At 37.1% G+C, this 11705-nt stretch overlaps 1 protein-coding gene across 1 annotated transcript in view; it reads right to left on the bottom strand.

Annotated features, from left to right (window-relative positions):
- Positions 1–5644: 5644 nt before the first annotated feature.
- Positions 5645–11705, bottom strand: part of LOC117417329 (uncharacterized) — a 77001-nt gene continuing 70940 nt past the window's right edge. Inside the window, exon 5 of the mRNA XM_059035061.1 lies at positions 5645–10457. Coding sequence (XP_058891044.1) covers positions 10238–10457 — 220 coding nt within the window. The 3' untranslated portion in view covers positions 5645–10237. The remainder of the gene's footprint in view (positions 10458–11705) is intronic.

Genomic DNA, 11705 nt, shown 5'->3' with positions numbered 1-11705 from the left:
ACTAAACAAGCTTTCCATAAGGTATTTTATTAATTTGCATCCCTTCTGATCAGTTTTACAATTCATAAATTGAAAATGTGTGTGTGGTTGATGTTTGTGTTTTTTGCACAATTCTATTTCTCCTTGCTAAACTCTTCAAATTTACAAGTCATTGTTTGTTGTAATCAAAAAAGATTTATTTCTAAGCAAAAAGGGACAGACCATTGTAAGGGTTAAAATAATAACTAGCCATCCTGCCACTCTTGAAAAAAAACAGGGTTACACATCCCTCCTAATTACTATGTAAGCAGTAAAAAAAGGCTACACATAAAAGTCTGTCTAGAAGTAAAAGATAAGTTCTTATCTTAATGGAATGACTCCACTGGCTTAATTTGTCAGACTAGGCTAGTTGATAAAGGTTTCTGGTTCCCAGTGTTAATAGGCCCATCGGTCAAGTCATGGAATTGGCTGGCGATCTAGAGAGTATCATCCTGCAAACATTTTGTGACAAAGCCAATTTCATTTGTATTTTCATTGCTATGGTATTCCAACTAAGAGACGCTAATTAGCAGTTTATCAGCAACTAAACTATTACTGTGTAATCTCCTATTCCAAACTTGTGATAATATGAACATCCATTGAAAGTCCTCAAAATGTTTTTGGAACAGCTTGTAATATTAAGAGAACATATCCATGACCTCATTAAAGAGACATCTACCACTAGCAGACATGAAAACCATTAGCAACGTCTCTATAAAGCATAGAAATAAACATTTTACATGTTTTCTTTAAATGTTTAAATCATTTTAATTAATCAATTTTGTTTTAATTATGTAAACATTGACAATCAAACTTGGAAATTAAAATCTTATAATTATTATTTTTTTTTAAATACTTAAATGAAAAAGCATGCTTTTGTTGCAAACCACAGAGCATTTTAATTTAATTAGTTTTAGTTGGTCTTTGCAAGCATGATTTTTTTTTTGGTGCATTCTTGTACATAACTATGATGATTAGCTGTAAGCTTGTAATGGCAGTTAAAATGTTACTGTTTTCATTGCAAGTTTCATTTGATATAATGGAAATTAGTGGTGAAACAAATGCTACTTATCTCACTGTGAAAAGCACGCAATTAAAATGCACGTAAACAGCCAAAGTTATGATTCTTTACGAGCGATTTTAAAATACTACAAATACATTCATTACATACAGTTGCGACGTTTTGCACTTTCTAGTGCAATGTTATGCTTTTGTAATTAGTCTTGCATATTGTTGTTTTTTTTACTTTACTCATGTGGGATGCCTACTCATGTCTTTCATTTCACTAGCCTGTAAATCATAAGAAACATTAAATATTCTTCCTATAATGCCAGCTTGTTTTCTAAATGTTCAGTTATATCGGTAGCACTTTACATTCAGTGCCTCGAAATACTGTGTATTTACATAGTAGTTACTTAATAAATACATGTCTATTTACAAATAATTACAAATAATTACAATGCTATTATTCATAGTTACAATGCACTTAATGTGTAAATCTTTTTGCACAATATAATCCTAACCCTAATATAATCCTAACCCTAACTTTAAACCTAACCCTAACCCTTTTCTGAAACAGTCGTGCACAAAGATTTACACATGAAGTACATTGTAACTATGCATAATAACATTGTAATTATGTTTAAGTACACATGTTGTTACTAAGTAGCTGTATATACATAGTTATTAGAGACACTGAATGTAAAGTGTTACCTTTATTTCCCCAACAACAAAACAAACTAATATAAAGAACGAAAACCCCAGGAATGTAAAAACATTTCTTTGATGAAATTAAAAAAAAAATGTAAATGTAAGCAAATTACAAGATAGAGTAAGTCTCAATGGATTAATTTGAATTGTTCAATTAATTTTAAATTTTTAATTCATTATAGCATTAACTGCTTTGTTAATATATTCCTAAAGGAATTAAGCTGCTAGCAAATTCACCATGAAGAAAAAAGATCAATTTTTGTCTTTATTCGTTTAACGTTAAAGTGTTGCTGTCAGAATATGATCATTCATGCCAAGTGAAATTTGTCTAGCAAGAACATCATGTTATGTGAAGACATCTTGACTGAAAATCATTAAGAATTAAAAAAAAAATGATGTGGAGGAAATTGAGTCTGTTCTTTTCATAGACATTTGATTAATATGAAACGTACAACGGATAGAGCAGAAGGCCAACACACCACACCTCTGCTATGCTTCAGTACAATGAGACAATTAGATTTCGAATAGGGCCACATATAAAGAATAACGTCTTGCAATCACATAACCAAAGAATTACAAATCCATCTAAATAAGGATTGGGAAATAGCATTCCAGTGTTGTCAGTTATGGTAGGGCTTTGCACACAAGCCATTAAAAACAATGTATTACGAATATTATTATACATTTGATTTATTTTGGGTTGGCTGTGGTGCCACTCGCAGCTGTTCAAGGCCACATTTGTCCCTCATTTGGCTGCCTGGTATGTGTAACAATCGGATCGCGAACCGGCGACACTGCACACCTCAAACGAGCGTCTTAACCAAAATGCAAAAGAGTCTGCATTTGTGTTTAGAGATTTTAATCTCACCTCATCTCACCAACATAATCTGTAATGGCAGTGTATCGCACAATACTGTCCATTACACATGTGCCAAGGAAGTACATTAGGAAGCTTCAGACACTGGAGATTGGAGCACAACTGCCTTCCAGTGTGATGGTAAGACAGTTGCCTCCTAGATATCAGAAGAGTTCACTATTCTAACCCATTATAAACATTATTTTGCTAGACGCTTGGTTTACATTTTATTAAATCCATAAAAGAAATCAAGAAAGAAAGAGACAACAATCTCTCTATCTCGCTCTCTCTGGTATTTTAAGGAAGAGCCCCCAGATGATTGGATGTCGCTGTGGAAGAGAAATTCAAACGCACAACTCCCTCATATGCTGTTATTCTCAGGCTCATTAGAAGAAGGCACACTTATAGAAAACCATCAAACGCAAAATCGTGATTATAGGCCTGGGGTAGCATTCTGTGCCAACCAAAATAGCTTGGTGGGCAGAACATGCCAAGCTGAAGTTTGCGCAGTCTAACCCGAAGTCTGGCATAGGTACTCATTGGCAACCTGGCTGACTTTCAGGACAGGTAAATCCTAATTGGTTTGGAGAGAGAAATCACAACAAGGACCCGACATACGTGCTTTATCCCACAACTCCTGTTGAATTAGTCATGAGCTTTGACGGCAGTGGAAGCCAGTGGAAGCCTGTGTCGCGGTACACAGTGGCAAGACAGTAAAAATATATATGTAGTCCGACTATGCCACTTGGTGGTAGTGGGTACCAGGACCCAGTATACAACAATAAAACCGTCAGTTTGCACAGATTCATTTAATTTGCAACATAGGTAGGAGAATGGAGACCAACCCACCCAGAGACAGACAACACCAGCAATGTAATTAAAACAAGGTTTATTAATTATAAAAAATGGCAAAAACAGTTAAAACTTCAGCAAAACGGCCACCACCCACTAATTGGCTAGGGTGGGAAAGTATAAAAATAAAAAAGAGCGCCCACCACTGGGCTAGGGTGCAAAGTATCAAAATAACAAGAGGGAAATACAATTGATGATGCAGAGGCCCCGTCCACTAGACTCCAGCTGTGTAGCGTCAGCGCAATGATTGGGTCCAGCAGTCCCTGAGGCTCCTCCACTGCATCTATCAGGAAGGGGCAGAGAAACAACACCTTAGTAAAAAGTTTTAAAAACATTGCCAACTCTTCTTCCCTCTTTGCCAAATCAACACTAAAATGGCCGTCTAAAAATTTAAAATGCCTCGTTTAAAACCTGTGCTAAAATCCCAATAAAAGTGCCCGCTCTCTCTCTAGAGACACTAAAAACTGTTAAAATACTAATAAAACTGTCGGGATAAAACAAGCTAAACTAGCATAAAAACAAAGTGCAAAAATACAACTGGGAATAAAATGACTGTGCATGCACACGATGGACACTTCCCTTTATAAACCGCGGATTTCCTCTTTATTCAGAGGAAGTTCCAGTGCCTCTTGCGTCTCCAGCAAGTCCAAGTCCGGAAAAAGGATTTCCCACACTGCTTCCTCCTGCTCTCTGCTTCCAATCCGTACGTCATCCGTCTCACAGTTGCTTCTCTACTTCTCTTGTCGTCTGCTTTGCTGCTGATATAACACACATACTTATTTATAATGTGCACAAAATAATAACAGTGCTCAACTGGGGCTTTACAAGGAGGCCTAAGCTACACTGAAGCACGTGTCCTGAGGGAAAAACACTTTTAACTGGCACATTTCTTCAAATAAAGCTTCCACAGATGGGGCATAAGCCAAACATAACTTTTGTAATTGTTCAGTAATGTGTTTTTTGTTTGTTTGTTTGTTTTAGGCATGTTAAACACATTGCTTTTAGTTAGTATTTAGTAAGGGGTAACTAAAAGATTTAGTGTCGCACAAGACATTTTTCATGCATGTACTGTTTTAAACGTTTCTTCACAAGGGAGGACAAGCGGTTAAAATGGCTAAACTAGTGTGTACATGGAGTCAGTCCTATTGGAATTGATTCTTTTGGATCCAAAATCAAATGTGCAGCGTCTCCGTGGCAAACTCAGTCAGGTTCAATCAATGCTTCCAAATGTCTGCATGTGAATCCGATTAAAACACCAGCCCAATTCCAGCTTGAAACGGGCTTACATGCAGAATATAAAGCAGATTTTCAAATTGATTCCTCAAATAGTAAGGGGCAAGAACTCGTAACTGCTACCAGGGCTTCCCAATGGAACCAATACCTTTCTGCTGAACTCTTTGTTCACTCTGGCAATATCCCATGTACAAGTAATTTAATTTTCTAAAATATTTTAACAGGGTTTAATTCATGAGTTATTTAAAAAAAAATGTGTTTTTTTTCAGTTTTTTATTTATAAAATACAGTTGAGTGTTTTTTTTGTTTTGTTTTCCCAACTTGGCTCTTTTAATTATAGGTTAGAACATCCATCTTAATTCATAAAAACCTTTTTGAAATGTTAAAAGGGCACTAGGGATGAGCTTCTCAAAGCTTTTTACTCCAAATTGTGTTAGCACATTTTTTTTTTTTTTTTCTGAAAGGAAGAAACATCAATTACAATTCCTGAAAGGGTAAGAAACAACGTAAGACTACTTGTAAGACCTTAAATGAAACGTCTGAGTGTCTCTGGTTTGGTAACTCCATTTTTAATGTGTGGCTTGTTGTTTTCCCCAACCAGCTTGGGAGTGTCCTCCCCATTGGCGTAGTATACATAGCTTATATTAGCTTATATTATATTATTTTTAAACATCTTGTGAGCTCCCAAGCTTTCAGGACATCATCTTTAATCAGCATCTTCAAATCTTATCTTGGTGGACACTTATAGCGCTAAGCACCACGTAACAATGATTTACATTAGAAAAGGGCTGCACTGTTCAGTTACATCTCCCAGCAGTCTGTTACACCCAACAATGAAGGCCACGTAGGATTCACAAAGTGTCCACACACATTTCCATGTCAGAAAGGCTTGCCAGACTGTTACCATTATAATGATAACTTCATGCCGCACCAAACTCAAAAAAAGTTATATCAGAAAAAACGTTTTTTACTGTCTTTTTTTATTTTATTTTTTTTACAAGAAAAAATACAATGATACATTTTTCATGTTAAAGTTTATTTATAAATCAGTTAACATCAGTAATAATTATGAACAGCATATTGTGTGAAAATGAAGCTCTTTAATAGTAGAACTGTACTTTATGCAGTTTTACTAAATGTACTATTTATTTAAGTATATCCTAATGAGCAAACAGATACAGATGTCCTAATTTCAAGATACTCATTTTGTGTAGATTGGTAGGCTACACTGTGAACACGAACCACAGACTTGTCCATTGTTAAAGACACTTTACATTTTATATGCTAAAAATTGACTTCAAGTCTGAATAAAAGCATTGGATAACATTAAGTGTCTTTAATCACTGTGTAATGACATAGTAGTTACTTAGTAAATACATAATCACAATATTTGTATGCATAGTTACATTGAACATAATGTGTAAATCTTTTAGTACAATATAACCCTAACCCCCTTAACACAAACCCTCACCCTATCACTAACACTAGCCCCCCTAACACTAACCCTAACCCTATCCCCAACCCTCTAACACTAACCCTTTTTTGATACAATTGTGTACTTAATATATAGTTAGAAAAGATTTACACATTAAGTACATTGTAACAGTGCATAATAACATTGTAATTATATGTACGTACCTGCTATTTAAATATACAGTAATTAGAGACACAAAGTGTTACCAAGCATTTTTATCAAGTTATGACTCGATGGCTCTATGGGTTGCTCTTCATATTTAGGCTTAATGTTATGATTTCATATATCAGTTTACCATGGCCTTTTATCTGGAAACAGACCTTGAGAAATAATAAATCATAAATTCCTGGAGAAACCTCTTATGAACTGGTTTAATGTACACTTATGGGTTTAATTCACTTAATGTCTGAAGCTGTTAATTTCCTACCAATCTGTCATGCACTACCAAAAATCCGTAACCCTTTGCTAAGCTCTTCATGCAAAAACATGTTTACTACCCCTCTGGATAATGGTTTGGATGTCACCGTAGAATAAGGAGATGAAGGAGCACTGTATTTCCTCACTGAATCAATGGATAACTCACTTGCACTTAATTTAAAAAACACAATATTATTGGCTTCATTCTCCAAATTTCATTTGAATGCTTATTTTTGTTTATAAAATGCAAATCTCTGTGAACTGAGCCCTCTCAACCGCTAGATGAATGACAGATAACTGGAGACAGAGGTCAGAAACATTCATGACCGGTTGGTTCATCACAGTAACCTGCTAGTTCACACACTGACTGAAACATATTGGGTGATCCCACTTGGGCCTGAGTGCTTTATTATTTTATTTTGAGGATGCAGGGCTACCAAGCACAGTCCTTTCAGGTTTCTCCAGCACACTTGCCTGTGCAGTGTTTACCTCCAATCGATACAGAAGATTAATCTAAGACATGAACCTTGAGGACATGTTTGCAAACTCCTGACCATGAATAGCAGATGAATTACATTTTGAATTACCCCCAACAGCTCCTTCATGCCAAGCAATTCTGTTAACATTACATTCTGTAGCTCACCCTGTATGTCCCTCCCACTGGAGTACATACGAGCACATCCTAGGAGACATGCTGCATGGAGCGATTTTCAAAGCTGGGTATCTTATCTATTCCTAACAAAATAAGCTAGTTGTCATCTTGTGCACAAAACAAATAATGAATTGGTGTTTGTGCGCTATATTCATTGATCGTTTAGAATTTGGTGCTCTTTAATTTATCTGACAGTTATGTTTGTTTGCAACAGCCCACCTTAAACCCTGTATTACTCCCACCCCCGCGTCGGTCTCATGCAATTGTGCATGTTTTAATTGGTATTGATATCCCTGCTGAACTTGGACCGCCTGGTTTCAAGTGGTTACCTAGGTGGTTTATAAAAGATGTATAAAAAACTGACTGCAGTAAAACGCAGTGTAAGCTTTGGAAAGTGTAGCCTGGTAAAGTACAAGCAAGAATCGTGATTCACTGGGAACTATGTTAAAGCATGGTGGAGGAAAAAAGATGGTTAACCATGATAAACAACAGTGAATGTATAGTATAAACATAGGAAAAACTTGGCAAACTGCTAAATTAATGTCTAAATGTACCATGGTAAACTTTTATAAGGTAAACGTTATTGTACACAATATCATAATGACTTAAAAAGTACATTTGATTTGTTAAGTTTTTTTTTAAAGCAGGAATGACTTCACTTAAAACCTTCATACCTAACCAGTTCTAAATTCAAACTGATGCTGCCCACTGCTAGGAGTTTTAGACAGACATTTCTTGAACATTTGCCTTGCGTCGGAGCCCAGGCACGTAACCTTTAGAAAGCTATGTGTGCCAAAGTCTTTGCCGCCTCGTTGCCAGATCATGTCAGCTCCCCACTGAAGGTAAACCTCCCAAGTCGCCAGCCTGCGACTTTCTCCTGAAGCATTCTGTGCAGCCATTTGGAGTCCCAGATGTAGGAAATGAAATAATCCACGCTCACACAGTCATGAAAGTGCCCATCTGGCACATCAGAATATTAAGCCTTGAGATCACACAGGCGTGGGCTTTTGTTATGGCATTTCACAACAGATATACAGTGAGTTAGCCTTATGATCCTGCTGGAGATAATTCCAGCGACCTGAAAATGTACTGACGTGCGTTTATAGAAATCGCTTGCTGTAATAGGCAGGACAAATGCCTCATAATGGAACACATTTACAGTGAGACTTCCACCAGACATATTTAATAAAACCTTAACACAATTGAGGCTATCAGAATATAATTGTATATGCATGTCTTTCCTGCGTAATAATATTTGATATGAATGCCATTTATGGTCTAATAAAGAGCTTGTGTAAGAGGGGTAGAGTTTTATTAGGGGCTCTTCAGCAAGAATGAAACGCCAGGCATTTCATTCCTTCAGTTTGGAATGCCAGTTTTAATAAAATCACTGCTTCTACAAAGATATTTTGATATACGAGTCCAGCGTGCAACAGGGAATTCCAGCATTATTACATGAGGTGTATACTTTTAATGTTTTGATTACTATTACTGTCTTTATGAAATTCATACTCTGTACTCCCCTTTCAAACAAAGTCATTTTCCTGCTCCCCATGCACCCCCCCACACACCACCACTTTAGTAATCTCAGTTCACATACATTTGAATTAAAAAAAGAAATAAACACTGAAACTGACAGCACTGACAACATTACACCAGACGCACCCCTATCAGGGTGAAGAGAGTCCTTGTGCTACCATATACTATCCTATTATCTATACATCTCTGTTGGTAAATGTGAGTTAGTAAATGGAAAATGCAGAAATTAAAATTTAATGCCCCTAGAGGTCATTTCTAAAAAAGAAATTTCTGAAATTTAGCTTTTATGTCTTTTGAGATGTAGTCCCTGTGGTTGAAAAACGATGAGTGGCTTAGTATAACGGGCTGAGGCTGGGTGCATCTGTGTACGATTTCTCCTTCCTAAGTGTACACCTGACAGGGTTAAATGTAGGCTGGTTGAACGGGGTGTGGGGTTTTTTGAGATTTTGAGAATGTGATCTTTTTTTTCAAATGCCCTTTTTTGTATGTCAGCAATTAACGTCCTGGATTGCAAAAGGAAAACTAACAGAAGTTTCCTCCTCTCCACCCAAAAAATAAAAGATTAGATCTGTTCACGTTTGGGACTGACAAAGATATGTCCAACTGCAGTAAAGATCTGTTCCACTTTAATGAGTGAAGAAAATAGAGGCACTCGGATTGAAATCAGCATCCAAAGAGGAAAGTGAAGTTAAAACAGACTGCACTAACAGAAGTGTACTGGGTTTTAATGTTGGAATCGATCACGCCATTTCAGCACCATGCCTCCTGCCAACTGTGGAGGAAGTGGGAAATAGATTTTCCCATATTTATGTTTACCCTTTGCTGTATCTGGGGTCCATATGCTGTTTTTAAAATACCTGGGCAGATTTGAAAAAGCAAAAAAAAATATTTTCTTTTCACTAACATTGCTCAAACTTGGGTTCCAAAAAATGCCCCAATGAATCTAGCGGTGCTGGGCTAACTGTGTTAATGACAAATACTGTAAGCAATCCCTATTTACAGCTCGATGTTTGCCAAGGAAAACATATCATTGGAACTAACACAATTTTCAGAAGATGCTTTAAGGCACAGTGTTTTGTGCGCCTAACCCTTTCATCAGAATTCTAGAAATGTGAATCCCCTCAATGATTTATGATGGCTAGATTAAAAACCTTAATTTTGACTCACCCAATCTTCCATTTTGGCAGACTGAAAGCATTTTTTTTAAATAAAACAAATGTACCAACTAGAAATTGCTTGGCCTTCTGTTGTCAACATGAGGCTAAAATCTCTTCATTGTGATGACTCTTTTTTAATTTTTTTTTCATCACCAATATAATTTTGATAAGCCACAACTGGTATCTGTCCCAGTGACACACGGCCAAAACTGCCAGCAGGGAAGAAATCTGTCCAATCCAGAAGCTAAATGAGTCACTGAGTGTCAATCTGTTTTTTTCACTGCTGCTGGGGTTTCCTTAGGCCCTGGCCTGGGTGTGCTGGTTTGTGCTCACACACAGAGCTTGAGGCCCAAGCCCTCACTCGCCATGAGGACCTCCTGCTTTCTCTCCTCTCCTCCGCTCCCCACAGCTGTTGATGAGTTCTGACCGGCTGCTACTGGCCACAGAAGGCTGAAGCCTGCATCGCATCGCTCTACAGTCCGTGCCCGAACAGAGAATGAAGACATCTTGGCACTGCCGTAAGATCTGCTGCAGTAGCACACAAGGAATCTGAAGGAGGAGAAAAAAGGACAAATTAAAACATGCAGTTATTAAATTAAGCAAGAACAGGTTTCTTTTTCTCCAACAGGCCTGCTTTTTCAAGATATTATTTGGACCCATGGTTCTTTAACATCAATGTTGCCAGGATTCCAGTTGTATTAAGAGGTTGTGTGGTCTAGTGGTTAAAGCAAAGGGCTTGAAACCAGGAGGTCCCCGGTTCAAATCCCACCTTAGCCACTGACTCATTGTGTGACCCTGAGCAAGTCACTTAACCTCCTTTTGCTCTGTCTTTCGGGTGAAACATAGTTGTAAGTGACTCTGCAGCTGATGCATAGTTCACACACCCTAGTCTCTGTAAGTCGTCTTGGATAAAGGTGTCTGCTAAATAAACAAATAATAATAACTGTAAGGTATTGTAGAGCAAGTTATAACTCTAGTAGCAACATTTTTAAAAAGTTCCATAGACACAAAATATGCTGTGGTGTTTATTTAATCAAATTCCCTGCCGGGTTTAGAATCTGACTGCGGGGTCTTTGGACACTAAAATTATCCTGCTTTAACAATGGAAATGTACAATCTGAAGGGATCCTTTAGAGACAACAATGTTATATCCCCATTTGGTAATTTTTTTTATTTAATTGAAATAGAAATTTTAACAGTTTGTGTGTAAGCTCTATGGAGTTTGAGAAGTTGCCCTGCCATAACTTAAAAAAAAAAAAAAACATATATGCATTATAAAAGAGATACATAGATAGAACACTTTTGTGCACACAGTGGCTGAAGGGGATATATTACTGAAACTGCAGGTTCTTTATAAACTTGATAACTGACTTCAAGTACCCATTTCATAAAATACTACTGTACCAATAATTTGATGGGAAACCCCCCTTGAATACATCTTCAGATCCCACGCTATCACACAGACTGTTTACTGAATCTGCACTGTGTTTCAAAGTCCTGAACGGCTAATGGATGAGCATCTTCTTATTTTCCACAAACACTTTACATTTTCAGTGACACTTAATACAAGCTCTTCAAGATGAATGGGAATTGGGGATAGGGCTTCAAAGGAATTTGTCTGGAACTCTCTCAAGTATGCACTTGGACTAGTCGGCTACACACGGGGACAGCCATGTGACATTCTGGTTTTATTTCCAATTATTTAACTTCATCAAGGGGCACTTACTGTAAAGTGTCACCAAATGTTCTATGACACTGCAGGTTGCTCAGCAACCTTAATGCCAGGAGACTTCCCTG

Source organism: Acipenser ruthenus, chromosome 12 (genome assembly GCF_902713425.1).
Source record: "Acipenser ruthenus chromosome 12, fAciRut3.2 maternal haplotype, whole genome shotgun sequence".
NCBI lineage: Eukaryota > Metazoa > Chordata > Actinopteri > Acipenseriformes > Acipenseridae > Acipenser > Acipenser ruthenus.
The sequence above is the reverse complement of the archived record's forward strand: the minus strand, read 5'-3'. Positions and strand labels throughout refer to the sequence as shown.